We start from the raw sequence: 24,199 nt of genomic DNA, 5'->3' as shown, positions 1-24,199 counted from the left end.
TTCCTGGTGAGTAACTCAGTACTCATCTTTGAAGACGCTACACTGTAGTCCGTAAACCTTATGTAATGACATTTAGATGCGCGTTTATGGGTATACAATTCTTATAACAACGTGGGAAAGCCTATTAATTCAAGTTGGCATTGTTTTAGAAGATACATTTGTGTTCTTCTTTAGTCAGCAGTCATAAGAAAGCGTTTTGCACTACTCTGTAACACAGTGTAGGTTTTCCCGCCGAGCGCCAAGCTAAAGCGGGGCCGTCTATGTGCTGGAGCCCGAAGCTAACCAGGTTGCTTATGTTTGAATGCCACGTTATAGGTTGACAAAATGTATTCTTGTAATATATGTGGAGAAAGCGTCCAGTCTGTGAAAGCATATGTGTTAATTAAACAATGGTAAGACAGGATTTCATTGTCTTCATCTGCTTTATATTCATAATTGAACAAATGATTAGATTTTGCAATAAACAAATTAGCATATGACCAACTGATGTCATGATTAAGTGATGCCAGGATCCTGATATATTGTTTTCTCTCTGCAGCGTGAGATTATTTCTATTCATGTGGGCCAAGCTGGAGTCCAGATCGGTAACTCCTGCTGGGAACTTTTCTGTCTGGAGCATGGGATTCAGCCAAACGGACAGGTGCTTTCTAACCAGGAATCTGGAGGAGGAGACGACTCCTTCAACACCTTCTTCAGTGAAACTGGGACAGGGAAACGTGTCCCCAGAGCGCTTTATGTAGACCTGGAGCCTACTGTCATCGGTTTGTAATCATATCATTACTCATTATTATATGATTATATCAGAACTATGACTAACAAACTTATAACTATACACAGAATACTTCTTTATACTGGAATCACTGTGAACACATTATCATTTCTTTTAAATATCAAGACAAAACAATGCAATTCTGTGATACAACAAACCCATTGAAAAAAATATACAACCTATTTTAAAATTTAAAATTACAATAATACAACATAACACTTACGGGTATAGTGCAAATGTCTCAAGGAAACAATAACAACAATGGTGCAAAAATCCAAAAACAATGTAAAACAGTGCAATCAAAAGTTAAAATACAGTATATACAGTTTCAGTACAAGGACATTTCTACTTTCCTGTTTGATTTTAGGTTTTGTGTTACTGACTAATCAAATCAAAGAACACAATGTGCAAACAACATAATATAATTACGGTATATAGAATAGAACAAGAATTAGAATAAAATAAATAGAAATATGAGCAGAAGATTAACATATGTTACGGCTGAATTTACGGTTGACCTTATTTGGAGACATGATTTATTGCTCTGGTTGAATGATGGAGTCCAGGAGAAGCATTGATGATTTTATATAAAAAATGTTTATTCTAAACTAAGAAAAAAGGTACAAAATGGAACAAAGTGAAACAAAATTAGCGTCCGTCCAGGCGGACGTCCGAAGGAAGTGCCGCGCCCCTCTAACAGTTTCAGCTTAAGGTTTTATACAGATAAGAAAAGGTCCCAACAGTGAGAGACAAAAGGGAGGGAGTCAGATGCCCATAGTGGAATTGTTGGAGGATGATGAAGATGTTATGAGAAGGTTTGGTGCCAGTCTTTATCTGTCCTTGATAAGTGTGTGCGTCAGTGTATATCTGCATGTGAGCAGAGACTGTGCTGCACTGAGAATAATACGATCTGTACTGTTTAATCATGATTCAGCTGTTCAAAAGTGTAAAGAGTAATGGAGTCGTCATGTATTAAAACATGACAAATTGTACACATGAACATACATTTGAGGATATGATGATGAATATAAAAATGACCATAACATTCCCTACTTTTGGTCGCATCAACGACCAAATCAAGAAACAAAATTATTATATTCCACGTTTGCTGTCTGTCAGGGTTAACCATTAGCATCGTTATTGTCATACATTGGATATATTCTTCTTTTGTGAGGCACAGATATATCAAGAAAAATGTGGAAATAAACCTTAAAAAAACTTCATCATTATTATCAATGGCATGAATCATCAAAAATCATCCTTTATTACATCTAGATAAGCAAAAATCATCATTTGCATCAAGGACATCACTCGTCTTCATCGGCTGAGTTCAGTGGTAACTGGGGTAACCAATAGCATCATGAGTGAAGAACCTTGAGTATTTTCCTCAATCGTAGCAGAAGGGTTTATGACTGTATTCCTGCAGCTAGGTGTGAGGTTGTCCTCCCTCAACCTAGCTATGAGCATTTGGTGTGGCTTATAAACAAAGCTAGGCCCTTGTTCTAGAGAGTTTTCTTGTGTGTGTGTCTCAGTGGCCTTGTCGGTTCCCCCTTCATTGTTCGGTCAGCCTCCGTCTCAGCATCAGCTGGTCTCGGCAATCATCTTGGATCCATGTCGCCCGCTGTGCGACCTTCACTGCCGTGTGGGTCGTTCATTTCGGTCGGCGTTGTAGATGATTGGTTGTTGTCTGAGGAAGGGTAGTCTCCACACACCTGGCAACCTCTCTTGGGATCGGCTGGTACCTGAACAGAAGAGGGGGAAAAACACCAAAACAGAACTCTTGGGATTGGCTGGTACCTGAACACATGCGCGATCCCACTACTGAGGCTTTAGCTGGTACCTGGTACCTGGTAGGCTTTAGCTGGTACCTGGACAGAAAAAAAAGGGGGTGGGGGGGAAAAACACTCACCCAAAACAAAACAAACAAAACAAACAAAATAAAATAAAATAAAATAAAATAAAATAAAATAAAATAAAATAAAATAAAATAAAATAAAATAAAATAAAATAAAATAAAATAAAATAAAATAAAATAAAATAAATAAAATAAAAGTTTAGGGGTGTTAGGTTTAGTTAACTAACTAAATGAATAGTTAGTATGGCCAGGAAGGCAGAGACAGGTCAGAGGTCAGGATCTGAGAGCTTTTCAGATCCTAAAAGGTGCTGCTGCACAATCACACAATGGTTAGGTGTGGGTTAGTGAGCTTTTAGCCATGCTAGCTCTGTAGCCCATTCGCACGCGAGTGGGAAAATATGAGGCTGAAAGAAAAGCAGGAAGTATTAATTCGATTTTCTTTTCCTGGAGTAAGGAGAAGCATAGCTGGAGTTGCAGTGATTATCTGTGGTACGTCTACTTACCTGGTGAGAAGCAACAATTTGAGAACCACTGTTTACAAGGGCATGCAAGTCGGACGGAGAAGGACATGCAAGTCGGACGGAGAAGTGTGGAGTGTGATTACATGTCTTCTCAAGATGAATACATACAATTGGGAGACATGGAGATGTGAGAAAGCTAAATGAGTTTAACCAAATAAATAAATAATGTTATTTATTTATTTAAATTGTTTGTTTCATTTTTCGTTGCTATCTCTTATTTGTGAAGGAGAAATCTTATTCTATCCTTTATTTATTCTGAATAATGTTAACACTCCACACCTATTCACATAGCCTAATTCTTTTATAGAGCTGAATTTGTCAGTTCATTTATTTCATTCATTTCCCTCATAATTATTATTTGAGATGTAATTTACTTAATTTTGAAGGTCAATTGGTGGCAAAAGTGTCTCCTATTCTGTGTCTGAACCAGAGTTTAGCAAGATTATTGGCCCTTTAAGGTTAGACAGAATTAAAGTTAAGTTGAGTCGAACAATCATATTGTCTTTTGCTCTCTGTATTTATCCCATTCGTAGGGGTGACGAGCCCCAGCACGGTTTGGAGAGCTTCCTTAAATACTTGGAAGTTACTTAACTTTAAACTATCTCTTATTTCAATCAATTATCAAGAGTTTCAGGAGGACCCTTTTTAAATCTCAGGCGACCCAGATTGGGCCACCAACCCAATGTTGAGAACACTTAATTTTTCCCTTAAACGTGTCTAAACCCACTGAAGGTGTTTTATGGTCTTGCACGCTAAGTGCTGTTGGAACAAGAAGAAAATGGTTGGAGGGTTTGAGGTATATTTTCCTATGATAAAATATAAATCAAAAATCAGAGGGACGTTGGTCCCTCCCTTCCCTTTTTTACATAAGAATACATTTGGATTCTTAAAACCATATGATAAATATCATTGGAAAATCACTTATCTGATCATTTTGGATGTGTCTCCGTTTTCCTCTCTCTTGTGTCCGCCTGCCTTTGTGCCCTCCAACCTCCTCGACCTCCTCCTCCTCAGCCTTAAAAGGTCAAAGCCAGGGTCAACTGTACGCTCCCTTTGGAAATTTGAAGATCTGTCCCCACTTTTGCAGTTGGATTGGAAGGCTCTGTAGTCTCTGGAATAGATATTATGTTAGAACATCCACAATATGTCATATTGTCACGTGTCCCTTTGCTTCCCAGTTACAGTTATGGACAATACTTCCCTTTAATTCTCATCCTTCATCATAAGAGCAGTGACCAGGCATGGCGGCGAAGAGGAAGGATCGGAGTCGAGAAGGCGGTGGCATTCTGTTAGGAAACACTCAGAAACAGAAAGAGAGGAAACCATTAAGACTTAAATGAATAATTTAAAATATCTCTTTTCTTTAGTTGGATCTGATTCGTCTCCTTACAGCGACCTGTATTTTGGAAAAAGCTACATAATAACAACAACTAAGACGAAGACGTAGACAAGTGCACACCACAACGAGTATACACATATAACAACAAAAAAACATGGACACTGAACATGAACAGTAAGGTCAGTCAAGGTCAAAGCCAGTCATTCCACTGAAAGTGGTATCATATATAAAAAACGTCGTTTGGTGTTTTTAAACACCCAGAAAAAACCCTTTAAAACCTGGTAATCTTTTTAGAAGGCCCAAGGCCTAAAACCATAGTTCTTTTAACAAGCAGCAGTGTTTTCTGAACACCCCACTACATAATTGGCAAAAACAGGGAGAAGATCTAGTGCGTCAAAACCCAGGAGGAAAGGAAGGTGAAACAGAGGAACATGTGTAGTCAAACAGCCATTCATCGGTCAATCACTCAATGACACGTCCACGGCACATTCGCACTCACAACACGGTTCTCTCAGGCATACGTAACGTGTCATCATTCAGTCATTCATGCACCGCACACGTTCGTGCCTCAATTTTCACGTCCATGCATTCACAAGGTTTTGCTGCAGTGTCTAAGTAGAATATAGGCCTCATCTAACCCACCAATGGCGATAGCCAGTCCACCTCGTCTCTCGTGGTCAATGAGCTCTTATTGCCCCCCCATGCTTGGCAACCTTTTAGTGTTAATTAATTGCTTTTTACTGGTATCGTCTGATTACTAAGAGGTACGCTCCTTTTTACTTCCGCCTTGGCGGAGTCTTAGATTATCGCCCGTGGTACTGACAGTCTGCTCATCTGCTGATCAGGCAGGAATAGCACAGCCGTGTCTAACTCAACAAACTCAACCGCGGTACCAAACCGCGGGAAATTCACCCGCCGTCCATCTCCAGAAATGTAAGAAAGAATCTCTGAATCAGCAGGGCTCAACCACCGCTCTTGAAAATAAGAGTTTGGGAGATAATTCACAACAGTACCAAACTGAAGGAAAACACAACCTCCGGTACCAAACCTGAAGGAAAACTCACCCGCCGTCCGTCTCCAAAGATTATAAAAAAGAATCTCTGAATCAGCAGGGCTCAACCACCGCTCTTGAAAATAAGAGTTTGGGAGATAATTCACAACAGTACCAAACTGAAGGAAAACACAACCTCCGGTACCAAACCTGAAGGAAAACACATAAACTCAACCTCGGTACCAAACCGAGGGAAAATTTCGCACAACTGTCAGGACTTTTATTGGGCACTTCTAAGATTGAACGGAGCACGCAACCTCTAATAACCCTCGCTCTAAGGGAACGTAGAAATTTGTTCAGAACGGTATTCGGTTACCAAGCATGTATCAAATCAGGTGGACCGCTATCCCCCAAAGAGCGCTTTCCCTAGCAAGGTTTATCCTTTTTCTGCACATTAAACCAGGACTTCTTGTTTGAAAAGTAATTGCCTATGTACTCATAGCAACTATTGGGACATTTTTTTCTCAGGAAAAATTTGGTACCCCCCCCTGCTGTCGAGTGGCTTTGGGCCGGCCAGACAGTCCGACGCGGTAAGGGGGAGGCGCGCAAAATGAAAACAATGAATGTTGAACTAGGCTGTCTGTCGCAAGCAGCTTCAAAAAGGGTAAGGTACAGATTGTTTACGAGGGTATCGGTCAAAAAATGTCAAAATTTAAACTTGGTTGAGGCTGCAGTCCTCAATCTCTGTCTCAATTTTCCTGAAATTGAGTAAAAACAAAAGAGAAAAAGAAGAATCGTTCAGAAATAACAAAGGAGAAAAACGTGTGAGCTCAAAAAAAATCATGGCCAATAGAAATTAAAACTTCAGCTCCAAAAGCTGAGGCAACAGAGGGCTCTTTCTTCAGCGGATGTAACCATATCTTGCATTGTGGGGGGCCTCCCCTCAATCAAGAAAATAAATGAAAGAAAAGGAAACAAAAACAACCTTATCAGTAACACTATTTTCTTCCCCTTTGTTTGTTCTTTTCTCATAAAGGCAAAAGCAGTGTAAATAAATGAGCAACATAATGAATAAAAGCAAAGATAAATGATGGGCACACTTGATCTCATGTGGCAAACAGAAGGGTTCTGTGTGAAGTTCTGGTGGTCCTGTGTTTCTCATAGTTATGAATGTGGGTGTGTGACTGTATGTCTGGTCTGTCTGCGTGTGAGAGAATAAATGAAAACAAAATAATCTAGTGCACAGTCAGAAGATAGAGGGGTTAGTATTGTGCGAAGGAGAAGCTTGTTGGCTATTTGCTAGTTGTCCCCCTCCATGCCAAAGTTCAAGGCTAAAGCGATTTAGCACTACCACCAAAGGCTGTGGTGGACTTCTTGTTGCTTGGTATCCTTGTGGTTTTTGAAACAGTGTCTTTTTTGGTGAAGATTTCCAGCAGACGTGTGACCAGTCTGCAGTTGCTGCGCATCATTCAGGCAGTAGTCGTGGCGTTTAACTCGCAACTCATTGGTGGTGGAGTGTCCACTCCGACGCCCACAGGTTCTCAGTCTTTGATGATGGGGCAGGATGTGTTAATCCAGCATTGGCATGCGGCCCATTCATAGACGATGAAGAGTTGACTTGGGACTGAGCGAGTTATTTCAGCATTGCTTTGCTGAATGGGAGTTGAGTCCTTGAGTCCTGAAAGGTCACACACCTTTAATTGTCCATTTCCTTCTGATGCTTGGTCCTTTGAATGATGTTGACATTTCATTAGCGTAAGAGTTGAAGGTGATTTCATTCTTTCATTGAAGATGTTGTTTCTTCAGGGGGGCAACCACAAAGCCAACAGAAACTAACAATTTAAATAATAAAAAATGATAATGATGGTAACAGTAATATTAAAATAAAATAAAATGAAATACTGTATTCATCTGTGTGTGTGTGTTTGAGTGTGTGTTGTCCATCAAACATGAAATCAAAATAAAATTTAAAATAAAAATAAAAATAGTGTCTGTGTGTAATGGCACTATTCTATCGGCAGGGGAGAAGTGAGAAATCACAATGTTGTGTCACAAGTGTGTAGTGCACTAAACTGGCCAGTGAGGGGCGCCACCTCTCTCTGTGCGTGCGTGCGTGTTTGGCTGTGCGTGCGCGTGCCTGTGCGTGTGCGTGCGCGCGCTTCCCTCTCACTCTCTGTACGTGTGTGTGTGTGTGTGTGTGTGTGTGTGTGTGTGTGTGTGTGTGTGTGTGTGTGTGTGTGTGTGTGTGTGTGTGTGTGTTCACACGTCCAAAAAAAAAAGAAAAACACAGCAGCGACGTGTGTGTGTGTTTGGCTCTCTGTCTTTCTCTCCCTTTCTCAAAAGCTGACACTCGTCCAAATGAAAGCATTAAAGCCAAGCCAAAGGGAGAAATCTGATTCCACGTTTAAACAAAATAAAAACAAAGATAAAAAAAAGTAAAACTCGCCTGAAAGCATGATCTGAGTTCACATCATACCAAGATTGTATATGCGTATGCATATATTATTTGTTTATTGGGTTGTTCATCTGTTTGATTCACAGAAACACAATTTAGGTTAGATTCGGGGTTTTAATCTATTTTGCTTTCGGTACAGAGGTGAACTCAGATCATGGCACCGCTGGGATGTTTTGGAAACTTTGGTTGCCCGTCTATCTATGGTCAGGACCTCACAGGCTGTCTGTGGGTGTCCGAACAAAACCAAAGTAAATAATGACCAGCCGTATTTTATGCCGAAACAAAATATCCGAGCCCGAAGAAAAACAGAGGGAACCTACAGCATTAAAAAGCACAGAACCTCAACCATTTGAGCCCTTCTCATGGCATTCTATTCACTGTCAAAACACAGAACAGCTGAGGATCAAAATCAAAGCTCAAAGCTGAAAATCAATACAATGCTTGACTGGTTCCAAAAAAAATCAACACAGAGCGAATATATATATATGTAAATGAAAATTTACATATATATATATATATATTTATAAAGGCAGCTTTACCTTAGTCCGAATTGGTGTTGAGGTTCAACCGATGGTTCGTGATCCAGTCTCTGTCCGAGGGGTGGACAGAAGATGGTCCTGTTCGTGATCGCCAATTGTTACGGCTGAATTTACGGTTGACCTTATTTGGAGACATGATTTATTGCTCTGGTTGAATGATGGAGTCCAGGAGAAGCATTGATGATTTTATATAAAAAATGTTTATTCTAAACTAAGAAAAAAGGTACAAAATGGAACAAAGTGAAACAAAATTAGCGTCCGTCCAGGCGGACGTCCGAAGGAAGTGCCGCGCCCCTCTAACAGTTTCAGCTTAAGGTTTTATACAGATAAGAAAAGGTCCCAACAGTGAGAGACAAAAGAGAGGGAGTCAGATGCCCATAGTGGAATTGTTGGAGGATGATAAAGATGTTATGAGAAGGTTTGGTGCCAGTCTTTATCTGTCCTTGATAAGTGTGTGCGTCAGTGTATATCTGCATGTGAGCAGAGACTGTGCTGCACTGAGAATAATACGATCTGTACTGTTTAATCATGATTCAGCTGTTCAAAAGTGTAAAGAGTAATGGAGTCGTCATGTATTAAAACATGACAAATTGTACACATGAACATACATTTGAGGATATGATGATGAATATAAAAATGACCATAACACATATAAAGTTACAGATTTTTAGTATTAATATTAAATTAGGAGAAAACATGTACAGTGATTGTAAAGGGTGTGTTTCACGTTCATTATACCTTTTTAAATTATCATTTAAAAAAAAAAGAAATGTGGTGCTATTTGGCCCCCTTCCAGCAGATGGCGCCCTGGGCCTGTGACTAAACATCAGGAAAACTGCACCAATTAAATAAGTCATGTTTTTTTTTTAAAAAAAACGTCTATGGATTGAAAATTATTCTGAATTGTGTATTTCATTAGATTATTTTGAAACTACATAACTTTACTGCTTTGATTTTCTCTATAGATGAAGTGCGAACAGGAACGTACCGTCAGCTGTTTCATCCAGATCAGCTCATCACAGGAAAAGAGGATGCTGCCAACAACTATGCCCGAGGACACTACACCATTGGGAAAGAGATCATAGAACTTGTTATGGATAGGACTCGTAAAATGGTACAGCTAAAAGAAATGAAAGTTGCAGGAAATAAAACCTAATCTTAAAACTAATAAGGATTTTATTGCTTTTTTTTTACAGGCGGATCAGTGCACTGGCCTGCAGGGATTTCTCATCTACCACTCCTTTGGTGGAGGCACTGGCTCTGGTTTCACCTCCTTGCTGATGGAGAGGCTCTCTGTTGACTATGGTAAAAAGGCCAAGCTTGAGTTTGCTGTCTACCCATCACCCCAGATTTCCACTGCTGTAGTTGAGCCTTACAACTCCATCCTGACCACCCACACCACCTTGGAGCACTCAGACTGTGCCTTCATGGTGGACAACGAGGCCATCTACGACATCTGCCAGAGGAACCTTGATATTAAGCACCCTTCATACCCTAATCTTAACCGTCTCATGAGCCAGACCGTCTCATCAATCACATCTTCTCTTCGTTTTGATGGAGCTCTGAATGTTGATCTGACAGAGTTTCAGACCAACTTGGTGCCTTACCCTCGTATCCACTTCCCAATGGCCACCTATGCCCCGGTCATCTCTGCTGAGAAAGCCTACCATGAGCAGCTGTCTGTGTCTGAAATCACAAACGCCTGCTTCGTATGGCAAGCCCTTTTAACATTCAATTGTTACATGTAACAATTGAATTGCAGATATCTGCAATTCAATTGTTACACTTAACAATTGTATTACAGATATCTGCAATTGAATTACAACATGTTGAAATTGAATTCTTGATATCTGCAATTACATTTTTACATGTAACAATTGAATTGCAGATATCTGCAATTGAATTACAACATGTTCAAATAACATTGTAGATATCTACAATTAATATGGTAATTCGGACTACATATCCGAAATGACGTCATTGTCCCGCCCACATATCCGAAATTAATATGGTAATTGGCAGCCTCTGACTTCTCAGGACTTCTCATTGGGCAACTCCACAACCGTGACGCGCACGTACGGAGCGCGCGTAATCTGCTGAGAAACGTTTGAAAATGGATCGAGAGGGAAACACTGAGACCGCAGTTTCTGCGTTTGATCGAATTTTTAATGTGGCGAATCGAGCCAGACAGGAGCTGTTGCGGAGTAACAGTGACATCCTTGTTCCTACCAGACGCTTGTTCCGACGTGCCCGACATCGAATGACAGTTAAACTATAACGGTGTAGTAAAATTAATGCTACCGCCGCTAGAGCTAGCCATAAGCTAGTACTACAGTATTGTTAGCTAGAGTAATGTCACCAAACAGGTAGTGCAATGTTATTAACGTTATATAGCTAAGATGCTAGCTGAAAATCAGTTTATATTTAAAATAGAATAGGTAACTGGACTTTGTTTGGCTGTTTCACGAATATTAAAATAAACATTAAGGTCAAGTATGTAGACAGACTAATGAAAGCAAACAATATAGCCCATATTCTGATTGCTAGTAATAATAGTAGTAATAAATAAAAAGTAATAAAGCCATATTCTTTTGCAGGGACAGTTGGGAGGAGGGAAAACCCAGTGTGGAATGTGAGTCTTTTTCTGTTCCCTGGTCCAAATTACACACGGATCCCAACACCAAAACAACAAGAGGAGTTTACTCAGATTGGTTTTGGTAAGTTTAGGATGTCTGAGCGAGTGAAACCATTGAAACAGGCCTTACCTAACCAAAATGAGACAATGAATATAAAGTAATTATATGTCATTTATAAATTATATTTACAAAACATGTTCACATTAGATTGACATTGTACAAACTTAAACAGTAAATTATGTGTGCTGAATGATAAATCTTTTTGTATTTCTCAAATTTCTTCAATTTTAGGGAAACCAATGCGTGAGACAGAGAAAAAACAACGCTCTCAAATTAAACTGAACTGGAGCTTGGCAGAGTTTAATCAGTTTGTCCATCAGAACTACCCCCAAATAAGCTTAAATTTTTTGTTTTCCTCTCTTCTCTAAATTTTATTTGTCTGTACTGTGTGTGCGTGTGTATGTACACACGCACTAAATCTGACATAATAACCAGTACGTAATTGCGTGTAATGTGTACATTATTGGAACGCAAAGACGTACTGGTTATGACGTCAGACTTAGTGCGTGTAGTTCACAGTACACGGTGTCCAAACGCATAGTTAAAGTTCTCTCTGACACTACAACTTCTCTCCAAAACCTGAGCATTTAAAAAGAAAGATAAACAATGGTAAGACAGGATTTCATTGTCTTCATCTGCTTTATATTCATAATTGAACAAATGATTAGATTTTGCAATAAACAAATTAGCATATGACCAACTTTATACTGGAATCACTGTGAACACATTATCATTTCTTTTAAATATCAAGACAAAACAATGCAAATCTGGTTGGGTTTGAGTTGGCCCGGGCTGATAAAGGCAAGAGGCTGACAAAGATCCAAGTCCATTCTGTCAAAGAATTAGAGGAGGGTACTGGGAGGAGTAGACTATACATACTCCCACTTGCTTAAGTGTTACAGGTTTGCAGTTCCTCATACAGTAACTTTAAAAAGTGGTAAAAAATAAATAAAAAAATGTTGACCTTGGATTGAATGAGTTAATTTTCTGTGAACTTTCACACTATATCACAGGAAACAACATTAAATATGCCTCTCGCACCTCCTGAGCCTGCACCAGCAGGATCCTTTGAAAGTGAGCCTGTGCCAGGACCACTTTTTGAAAGGAACACAACTGAGGTAATGAAGAACACACCTCTTGCCTTCATTGCAATTCGTTTTTGGTAAAGGTTTGTATTTTTCCAGGAATGGATTACTCCTCGGTGGCAGGGCTCCGGGGGTGGATGAGATCCGCCCGGAGTTCCTCAAGGCCCTGGATGTTGTGGGGCTGTCATGGCTGACACGACTCTGCAACATCGCGTGGACATCGGGGGCAGTGCCTCTGGATTGGCAAAGCTGGATGTGATTTTTGTCGACAGTGAGGGGGAAGGAGAAGGGGCTGTGGATGACGGGGGGCCAACCAGGGAATACCTGCAGTTGCTAATGAGGGCTATACAGCACTCAAAGATATTTGATGGGCCTGAGGATGATAGACTGTTGGCGCTTGATACTCATTGTAAGTAATTATGAAATTTTTTGCATATTTAAAAAGAAGTGTAACTAATTAAAACTAATTATTTTAATCTTTACATAAATGTTTATTTTTCAGATCTTGAGACTGGACTGTACACCCTGTTTGGAAAGATGGTGACTGTGTGTATAATCCATGGTGGAGTTCGCCCATGCTTCTTTTCTAAGCGTCTCTTTCTCCGGCTTTGCGGTAAATCTCCACCTGCTGCTTCATTGGATGAAGTGGGAGACCAGTCGTTCAGAGAAAAGTTATTAAAGGTTGTGTATTGCACCGTTTTTGAAGCTTGCTCATTACATTTTCACTGTAGATTTTTTCCCCAAAATGTGACGACTCTCAGTCAATATATATGTTTTTTTAGATAAAAGGAGCTGAGACTGTCCGTGAGGCAAATGATGCAATCACAGATGCAGAAGACAGTCTGAGCATGATGGGAACACTGAGATACATCACATCCTTGGACCAGAGGGATTCCCTGGTCCAGTCTGCAGCACATTATTTTGTTGATGGGCGAATGCACGTGGCATTCAGACAGTGAGCAGTTTATCCATCAGGGCAAAACTGAGGGGTGTGAAAGGGTAACTTGTTCATAAAACATTGATTTGTAATGTTCTGATTTATGTGTGTTTTTTTCCAGGTTTGAGGAAGGTTTCAAAACTCTTGGTTTCCTTGATAAGCTTAGGGCTCACCCTGAAATCTTTGAGGACCTGTTCACCAGTGCACCAAAACCACTGGAGGCAAAAGACTTGTCTACTTTGTTTCAAGTTGATTTCTCGGTCCCTGGAAGTAACAGACGACCCCTGGAAAATCAGACCATCTGTTTCTGGAGAGACTGGTTAATCGATGTTGAGGGTACGATATTTCAATGGCATGTGTGTTTTTGGCGGGACCACTAAGCCAGCCCTAGGAATTGGAATCAGGTTTGGTTGATCGGTCAGCCATTTGTGTCTTGTTGTGCAATTATAGTTATGCTGATGGGCCCCAGGGTGGCCTTGCATATGTCAAAACGACAACTTGAAAATAGCCTCAGACCTCTATTGGGAAGTTTCAGAAGAGTTTAGCAACAATGTTCAACAATATATATATATTATAGATCTGGACTATATCATCACTTTCATGTAGATACAGTTGTACAATACTTGAAGCGTATTAGTGTGACAGGCATTCATATTTATTTCCATGTGATCTACAATTTCCTTTGCTTGTGTCTTTGTAGAAGGAGAATGCAGCCCCTTGACGCTGGAAATGGTGCTGGAGTTTGCCTCTGGAGCGTCAGCAGTGCCTCCCCTGGGCTTCCCACTGCATCCGGTCATTGAATTTCTCTACAATGAAGACACTAAAATCTTTCCAGAGGCAAACACATGCGCCATAGTGCTCAGACTGCCCATTCACAAACAATGTGAAAAATTCAAAAGCTGTATGACAGAAGGAATTCTGCAGGCTCCAGGTTTCGGCATTGCATAATATAACTAGGGTCCTACATAAACACTCTAAAATCTCTGCATTGTTTCAAAACAACCTCCCAAAACCTGAGCATTTTCTGAAAAACTACAATAAGTTTTTTCTCAGCCTCTGTTGCAAATAAAATTGTATTAAAACCAATTGAAAGCTTACTTGACTTTGTCATGGCAAATTTTATATTCATCATCATATCCTCAAATGTATGTTCATGTGTACAATTTGTCATGTTTTAATACATGACGACTCCATTAATCTTTACACTTTTGAACAGCTGAATCATGATTAAACAGTACAGATCGTATTATTCTCAGTGCAGCACAGTCTCTGCCAAGGACATACATTGACGTACACACTTATCAAGACAGATAAAGACTGGAGCCAAACCTTCTCATAACATCTTCATCATCCTCAAATCTTTCCACTATTGGGCATCTGACTCCCTCCCTTTTGTCTCTCACTGTTGGGACCTTTTCTTATCTGTATAAAAAGCTTAAGCTTTGAAACTGTCAGGGCGGGGCGCGGCACTTCCTTTGGACGTCCGCCTGGACGGACGCTAATTTTGTTTCACTTTGTTCCACTTTGTATTCTTTTATTTAGTTTAGAATAAAATCATTTTTTATTAAATCATCAATGCTTCTCCTGGATTCTATCATTCAACCAGAGCAATGAATCATGTCTCAAATGAGGTCAACCGTAAATTCTGCCGTAACAATTGGCGATCACGAACAGGACCATCTTCTGTCCACCCCTCGGACAGAGACTGGATCACGAACCATCGGTTGAACCTCAAACACCAATTCGGACTAAGGTAAAGCTGCCTTTATAAATATATATATATATATATATGTAAATTTTCATTTACATATATGTATATATATTCGCTCTGTGTTGATTTTTTTTTTTGGAACCAGTCAAGCATTGTATTGATTTTCAGCTTTGAGCTTTGATTTTGATCCTCAGCTGTTCTGTGTTTTGACGCAGTGAATAGCCATGAGAAAGGCTCAAATGGTTGAGGTTCTGTGCTTTTAATGCTGTAGGTTCTCTCTGGTTTTCTTCGGGCTCGGATATTTTGTTTAGGTCATTATTTACTTTGGTTTTGTTCGGACACCCACAGACAGCCTGTGAGGTCCTGACCAGAGATAGACGGGCAACAAGGTTTCCAAAACATCCCAGCGGTGTCATGATCTGAGTTCACCTCTGTACCGAAAGCAAAATAGATTAAAACCCCGAATCTAACCTAAATTGTGTTTCTGTGAATCAAACAGATGAACAATCCAATAAACAAATAATATATGCATACGCATATACAATCTTGGTATGATGTGAACTCAGATCATGCTTTCAGGCGAGTTTTATTTTTTTTTTATCTTTGTTTTTATTTTGTTTAAACGTGGAATCAGATTTCTCCCTTTGGCTTGGCTTTAATGCTTTCATTTGGACGAGTGTCAGCTTTTGTTTTTTTTTCTCTCTCAAACACACACACACACACACACAAGAGAGAGAAAGACAGAGAGCTGTGTTTTTTTTCTTTTTTTTTTGGACGTGTGACCACACACACACACACACACACACACACACGTACAGAGAGAGAAAGGGAGAGAGAGAGAGAGCACACACACAGGCACGCGCACGCGCACGCACACGCCACACCCATCCCAAGAGAGAGGTGGCGCCCCTCACTGGCCAGTTTAGTGCACTACACACTTGTGACACAACATTGTGATTTCTCACTTCTCCCCTGCCGATAGAATAGTGCCATTACACACAGACACTATTTTTATTTTTATTTTAAATTTTATTTTGATTTCATGTTTGATGGGCAACACACACACACACACACAGATGAATACAGTATTTCATTTTATTTTATTTTAATATTACTGTTACCATCATTATCATTTTTTATTATTTAAATTGTTAGTTTCTGTTGGCTTTGTGGTTGTCCCCTGAAGAAACGACATCTTCAATGAAAGAATGAAATCACCTTCAACTCTTACGCTAATGGAATGTCAACATCATTCAAAGGACCAAGCATCAGAAGGAAATGGACAATCAAAGGTGTGTGACCTTTCAGGACTCAAGGACTCAACTCCCATTCAGCAAAGCAATGCTGAAATAACTCGCTCAGTCCCAAGTCAACTCTTCATCGTCTATGAATGGGCCGCATGCCAATGCTGGATTAACACATCCTGCCCCATCATCAAAGACTGAGAACCTGTGGGCGTCGGAGTGGACACTCCCCCCACCAATGAGTTGCGAGTTAAACGCCATGACTACTGCCTGAATGATGGGCAGCAACTGCAGACTGGTCACACGTCTGCTGGAAATCTTCACCAAAAAGACACTGTTTCAAAAGCCACAAGGATACCAAGCAACAAGAAGTCCACCACAGCCTTTGGTGGTAGAGCTAAATCACTTTAGCCTTGAACTTTGGCATGGAGGGGGACAACTAGCAAATAGCCAACAAGCTTCTCCTTCGCACAATACTAACCCCTCTATCTTCTGACTGTGCACTAGATTATTTTGTTTTCATTTATTCTCTCACACGCAGACAGACCAGACATACAGTCACACACCCACATTCATAACTATGAGAAACACAGAACTTCACACAGAACCCTTCTGTTTGCCACATGAGATCAAGTGTGCCCATCATTTATCTTTGCTTTTATTCATTATGTTGCTCATTTATTTACACTGCTTTGGCCTTTATGAGAAAACAACAAACAAAGGGGAAGAAAATAGTGTTACTGATAAGGCTTTTCTTTCATTTATTTTCTTGATTGAGGGGAGGGCCCCCACAATGCAAGATATGGTTACATCCGCTGAAGACAGAGCCCTCTGTTGCCTCAGCTTTTGGAGCTGAAGTTTTAATTTTTATTGGCCATGATTTTTTTTGAGCTCACACGTTTTTCTCCTTTGTTATTTCTGAACGATTCTTCTTTTTCTCTTTTGTTTTTACTCAATTTCAGGAAAATTGAGACAGAGATTGAGGACTGCAGCCTCAACAAGTTTAAATTTTGACATTTTTTTGACCGATACCTTCGTAAACAATCTGTACCTTACCCTTTTTGAAGCTGCTTGCGACAGACAGCCTAGTTCAACATTCATTGTTTTCATTTTGCGCGCTCCCCCCTTAACCGCGTCGGACTGTCTGGCCGGCCCAAAGCCACTCGACAGCAGGGGGGGGGTACCAAATTTTTCCTGAGAAAAAATGTCCCATTAGTTGCTATGAGTACATAGGCAATTACTTTTCAAACAAGAAGTCCTGGTTTAATGTGCAGAAAAAGGATAAACCTTGCTAGGGAGAGCGCTCTTTGGGGGATAGCGGTCCACCTGATTTGATACATGCTTGGTAACCGAATACCGTTCTGAACAAATTTCTACGTTCCCTTAGAGTGAGGGTTATTAGAGGTTGCGTGCTCCGTCCAATCTTAGAGGTGCCCAATAAAAGTCCTGACAGTCTGCGTTCTCCCCAGTTAGCCGGAGGTTAGAGAGTTGTTCTCCCCAGTTAGCCGGAGGTCGAGAGTTGGTGTTTATTGTTGTTCTCCCCAGTTAGCCGGAGGTTAGAGAGTTGTTCTCCCCAGTTAGCCGGAGGTCGAGAGTTGGTGTTTATTGTTGTTCTCCCCAGTTAGCCGGAGGTTAGAGAGTTGTTCTCCCCAGTTAGCCGGAGGTCGAGAGTTGGTGTTTATTGTTGTTCTCCCCAGTTAGCCGGAGGTTAGAGAGTTGTTCTCCCCAGTTAGCCGGAGGTCGAGAGTTCTCCCCAGTTAGCCGGAGGTCGAGAGTTGTTGTTGTGCCCATAGTTCTCCCCAGCTTTAGTTGTTGAGCTTTAGCCGGAGGTTGAGAGTTCTCCCCAGCTTTATCTTTTACAAAGCCGGAGGTCGAGAGTTGTTGAGTTTGTTGAGTTAGACACGGCCGTGCGATTCCTGCCTGATCAGCAGATGAGCAGACTGTCGGTACCACACGGGCAATAATCTAAGTGTAGACTCCGCAAAGGCGGAAGTAAAAAGGAGCGTACCTCTTAGTAATCAGATGATACCAGTAAAAAGCAATTAATTAACACTAAAAGGTTGCCAAGCATGGGGGGGCAATAAGAGCTCATTGACCCCGAGAGACGAGGTGGACTGGCTATCGCCATTGGTGGGTTAGATGAGACCTATATTCCACTTAGACACTGCAGCAAAACCTTGTGAATGCATGGACGTGAAAATTGAGGCATGAACGTGTGCGGTGCATGAGTGACTGAATGATGACACGTTACGTATGCCTGAGAGAACCGCGTTGTGAGTGCGAATGTGCCGTGGACGTGTCATTGAGTGATTGACCGATGAATGGCTGTTTGACCACACATGTTCCTCTGTTTCACCTTCTTTTCCTCCTGGGTTTTGATGCACTTGATCTTCTCCCTGTTTTTGCCAATTATGTAGTGGGGTGTTCAGAAAACACTGCTGCTTGTTAAAAGAACTATGGTTTTAGGCCTTGGGCCTTCTAAAAAGTTTACCAGGTTTTAAAGGGTTTTTTCTGGGTGTTTAAAAACACCAAACGACATTTTTTATATATGATACCACTTTCAGTGGAATGACTGGCTTTGACCTTGACTGACCTTACATGTTCAGTGTCCATGTTTTTTTGTTGTTATATGTGTATACTCGTTGTGGTGTGCACTTGTCTATGTCTTCGTCTTAGTTGTTGTTATTATGTAGCTTTTTCCAAAATACAGGTCGCTGTAAGGAGACGAATCAGATCCAACTAAAGAAAAGAGATATTTTAAATTATCCAGTTAAGTCTTAATGGTTTCCTCTCTTTCTGTTTCTGAGTGTTTCCTAACAGAATGCCACCGCCTTCTCGACTCCGATCCTTCCTCCAGCCGCCATGCCTGGTCACTGCTTGTTATGATGAAGGATGAGAATTAAAGGGAAGTATTGTCCATAACTGTAACTGGGAAACAAAGGGGAAATAGATTGAAATAGACACGTGACAATATGACATATTGTGGATGTTCTAACATAATATCTATTCCAGAGACTACAGAGACTTCCAATCCAACTGCGAAAGTGGGGACAGATCTTCAAATTTCCAAAAGGAGCGTACAGTTGACCCTGGCTTTGACCTTTATGGCTGAGGAGAAGGAGGTCGAGGAGGTTGGAGGGCACAAAGGCAGGCGGACACAAGAGAGAGGAAAACGGAGACACATCCAAAATGATCAGATAAGTGATTTTCCAATGATATTTATCATATGGTTTTAAGAATCCAAATGTATTCTTATGTAAAAAAAGGGAAGGGAGGGGCCAGCGTCCCTCTGATTTTTTTATTTATATTTTATCATAGGAAAATATACATCAAACCCTCCAACTATTTTCTTCTTGTTCCACCAGCACTTAGCGTGCAAGACCATAAAACACCTTCACTGGGTTTAGACACTTTTAAGGGAAAAATTAAGTGTTCTCAACATTGGGTTGGTGGCCCAATCTGGGTCGCCTGAGATTTAAAAAAGGGTCCTCCTGAAATTCTTGATAATTGATTGAAATAAGTTTAAAGTTGAGTAACTTCCAAGCATTTAAGGAAGCTCTCCAAACCGTGCTGGGGCTCGTCACCCCTACAAATGGGATAAATACAGAGAGCAAAAGACAATATGATTGTTCGACTCAACTTAACTTTAATTCTGTCTAACCTTAAAGGGCCAATAATCTCGCTGAACTCTGGTTCAGACACAGAATAGGAGACACTTTTGCCACCAATTGACCTTCAAAATTAAGTAAATTACATCTCAAATAATAATTATGAGGGAAAATAATGAAATAAATGAACTGACAAATTCAGCTCTATAAAAGAATTGCTATGTAATTAGGTGTGGAGTGTTAACATTATTCAGAATAAATAAAGGATAGAATAAGATTTCTCCTTCACAAATAAGAGATAGCAAAGAAAATGAAACAAACAATTTAAATAAATAAATAACATTATTTATTTATTTGGTTAAACTCATTTAGCTTTCTCACATCTCCATGTCTCCCAATTGTATGTATTCATCTTGAGAAGACATGTAATCACACTCCACACTTCTCCGTCTGACTTGCATGTCCTTCTCCGTCCGACTTGCATGTCCTTGTAAACAGTGGTTCTCAAATTGTTGCTTCTCACCAGGTAAGTAGACGTACCACAGATAATCACTGCAACTCCAGCTGTGCTTCTTCTTACTCCAGGAAAAGAAAATCGAATTAATACTTCCTGCTTTTCTTTCAGCCTCATATTTTCCCACTCGCGTGCGAATGGGCTACAGAGCTAGCATGGCTAAAAGCTCACTAACCCACACCTAACCATTGTGTGATTGTGCAGCAGCACCTTTTAGGATCTGAAAAGCTCTCAGATCCTGACCTCTGACCTGTCTCTGCCTTCCTGGCCATACTAACTATTCATTTAGTTAGTTAACTAAACCTAACACCCCTAAACTTTTATTCTATTCTATTCTATTCTATTCTATTCTATGTTATTTTTTATTTTATTTTATTTTATTTTATTTTATTTTATTTTATTTTATTTTATTTTTTATTTTATTTTATTTTATTTTATTTTATTTTATTTTGGGTGAGTGTTTTTCCCCCCCACCCCCTTTTTTTCTGTCCAGGTACCAGCTAAAGCCTACCAGGTACCAGGTACCAGCTAAAGCCTCAGTAGTGGGATCGCGCATGTGTTCAGGTACCAGCCAATCCCAAGAGTTTTGTTTTGGTGTTTTTCCCCCTCTTCTGTTCAGGTACCTTCCGATCCCAAGAGAGGTTGCCAGGTGTGTGGAGACTACCCTTCCTCAGACAACAACCAATCATCTACAACGCCGACCGGAACGACCCACACGGCAGTGAAGGTCGCGGAGCAGGCAACATGGATCCAAGATGATTGCCGACACCAGCTGATGCTGAGACGGAGGCTGACCGAACAATGAAGGGGGAACCGACAAGGCCACTGAGACACACACACAAGAAAACTCTCTAGAACAAGGGCCTAGCTTTGTTTATAAGCCACACCAAATGCTCATAGCTAGGTTGAGGGAGGACAAGCTCACACCTAGCTGCAGGAATACAGTCATAAACCCTTCTGCTACGATTGAGGAAAATACTCAAGGTTCTTCACTCATGATGCTATTGGTTACCCCAGTTACCACTGAACTCAGCCGATGAAGACGAGTGATGTCCTTGATGCAAATGATGATTTTTGCTTATCTAGATGCAATAAAGGATGATTTTTGATGATTCATGCCATTAATAATAATGATGAAGAAGTTTATTTCCACATTTTTCTTGATATATCTGTGCCTCACAAAAGAAGAATATATCCAATGTATGACAATAACGATGCTAATGGTTAACCCTGACAGACAGCAAAGGTGGAATATAATAATTTTGTTTCTTGATTTGGTCGTTGAGGCGACCAAAAGTGGGGAATGTCATGGCAAATTTTATATTCATCATCATATCCTCAAATGTATGTTCATGTGTACAATTTGTCATGTTTTAATACATGACGACTCCATTAATCTTTACACTTTTGAACAGCTGAATCATGATTAAACAGTACAGATCGTATTATTCTCAGTGCAGCACAGTCTCTGCCAAGGACATACATTGACGTACACACTTATCAAGACAGATAAAGACTGGAGCCAAACCTTCTCATAACATCTTCATCATCCTCAAATCTTTCCACTATTGGGCATCTGACTCCCTCCCTTTTGTCTCTCACTGTTGGGACCTTTTCTTATCTGTATAAAAAGCTTAAGCTTTGAAACTGTCAGGGCGGGGCGCGGCACTTCCTTTGGACGTCCGCCTGGACGGACGCTAATTTTGTTTCACTTTGTTCCACTTTGTATTCTTTTATTTAGTTTAGAATAAAATCATTTTTTATTAAATCATCAATGCTTCTCCTGGATTCTATCATTCAACCAGAGCAATGAATCATGTCTCAAATGAGGGCAACCGTAAATTCTGCCGTAACAACTTTAACTGTAGCATTACATTTGCCCTAAAATTAATAAATCTTTAAACCAATGTTGTAGTCAAGACCACACTAAATATGACCAAGAAGTGCCCGACAACAGAGAGCTCCCAGGCATTTAGGGAACGAGACCAAGTCCAGACCAAAACAATAAAAATATCAATATAATATCACAAAGAGGTTGAACAAAATACAAAAAAATCCATTGTTTAATATGTTTGTGTCTTTAAGTCAAACGGCAACAAACAAGATCTCTGCAATTTGTTTTCAGTGCCGCATTCTGTGGACAAAAAGTTTAAGTCAGTTCAGGCTTTGAAGTACAAGTTCACTAAGGCAAAGCCCGCTTCAGACTTCTGTAATGTTGCTGCAATTTTCTTAAAATTAAAACTGCTTTTTCAGTGCATTTGTGTAAAGTAATCATAACTGAACACAACAATAGTTAGAAGTTATAGTATGGTTATACTGTTAAAAGAAGTTCATATTTTGGAGACAAATATTTCAGAAACTGATATTTTCATGTTAAGTACAACTCACCCTTTTCCCCCCTCAAATGTGGTAATCAGTTAATGTTCCAATGTTATGCGGTGGAAGCAGGACATTTTGCAGTTGTACAATAAAATAAAGAAATATATTTTCAAGATAAAATGCAGTGTCTTTGATTTCTGAGGTAAAATGACAGGGTGTAAAGTAGTGTACTGCAAGAAGTACAGTGTTTTCCGGACTATAAGTCACACTTTTTGTCATGGTTTGGCTGGGGTGTGACTTGTATACAAATATATTAAATATTTTAGAGGTACAGGCACAGAGATCAGTGTGATACACAAGCCTACAGTACGCTCTAGCGGTTATCCATGTGAAGGCCACTAGAGGACACTAGGCTTTTGTATCAGTGCATGCACCTCTTTGGCTGGTGCGACTTATATGTGTTTTTTTTCTTCATCATTATGCATTTTTTGGCTTGTGCGACTTATATTCCGGAAAATACGGTAGTCTTATTATTGGTCATTAGACAAAATATTACATTACTTAACTATGATCATAGAGGGTATTTCAAATAAATGAATAAGTGGATTCAACACCTGCCTTTATTATTTGTTGAAATAAGATATTAAAACAGTCAGTGAACATTTACTATACAACGTATAGTGTGGTACTACTTGTGCTTTTGTACAGAACAGTTTGTTCTGACCAGGCAATATGATTGGATCAGAGGCATTACGTGAGTGACGATATAGGACACAACTTCACTGGGACTTTCCCCAACATGTATCACTCCACCTCAGCCAACAATTGAATTGCAGATATCTGCAATTACATTTTTACATGTAACAATTGAATTTCAGATAACTTATTAAATGTTAAAAGGGCTTGTCATATCAACGCTGCCATTGCAGCCATTAAGACCAAACGCTCCATCCAGTTTGTGGACTGGTGCCCCACTGGCTTCAAGGTGGGCATCAACTACCAGCCTCCCTCTGTGGTTCCTGGAGGAGACCTGTCCAAAGTGCAGAGGGCCGTTTGCATGCTGAGCAACACCACTGCCATCTCTGAGGCCTGGGCCAGACTAAACCACAAGTTTGACCTCATGTACGCCAAGAGAGCCTTTGTCCACTGGTATGTTGGAGAGGGAATGGAGGAGGGAGAATTCTCAGAGGCCAGAGAGGACATGGCTGCCCTGGAGAAAGATTATGAAGAAGTTGGCGCTGATAGTGTGGAAGATGAGGGAGAGGAAGGAGAAGAATATTAAAGGGCTTGATGTAACTGCACACCCCAAAAGTTTGTCATCAGTCATTGTTCCACCAACTGTTTGCTCTGCAGTGATGAATTAAAACTAATAATAATATATAAATAAATATATATTAATAAATTAAGAACATTTAAACAGTAAATTAACTTACTTTAGAACAGATGACGCACATCTGTCAGAACAGGACATGGAACAATGTGCAACACTGAAAGAGGCACGTGTAGAAACACGGAACAAACATTAGTTCCCCCCAGTCTTCCCAACACAGCCGCCCCCAATTGTCAGTCAGGATAATTGTCCATCCCCGGGAAGACTGCCTGGAGTACTATCTTCT

The 24,199-nt window shown here is 40.2% G+C and overlaps 1 protein-coding gene and 1 long non-coding RNA gene across 2 annotated transcripts; both read left to right on the top strand.

The window, feature by feature from the left end:
* The first annotated feature begins 386 nt into the window (after positions 1-386).
* Positions 387-23,884, top strand: LOC114462521 (tubulin alpha chain-like). Its single transcript, XM_028445422.1, has 8 exons — positions 387-392; positions 539-761; positions 9,435-9,583; positions 9,666-10,178; positions 14,112-14,129; positions 20,884-20,905; positions 21,236-21,248; positions 23,484-23,884. The coding sequence occupies exons 1-8, from the start codon at positions 390-392 to the stop codon at positions 23,863-23,865; spliced, it is 1,323 nt and encodes a 440-aa protein (XP_028301223.1). The 5' UTR covers positions 387-389; the 3' UTR covers positions 23,866-23,884.
* LOC114462522 (uncharacterized) lies at positions 10,940-12,413 on the top strand. Its single transcript, XR_003673961.1, has 3 exons — positions 10,940-11,186; positions 11,397-12,283; positions 12,350-12,413. It is a non-coding gene; the product is annotated as an uncharacterized LOC114462522 (long non-coding RNA).
* Positions 23,885-24,199: the final 315 nt, after the last annotated feature.

Source organism: Gouania willdenowi, chromosome 4, assembly GCF_900634775.1.
Source record: "Gouania willdenowi chromosome 4, fGouWil2.1, whole genome shotgun sequence".
Taxonomy (NCBI): Eukaryota; Metazoa; Chordata; class Actinopteri; order Blenniiformes; family Gobiesocidae; genus Gouania; species Gouania willdenowi.
This window is presented reverse-complemented; position numbering and strand designations above follow the sequence as displayed.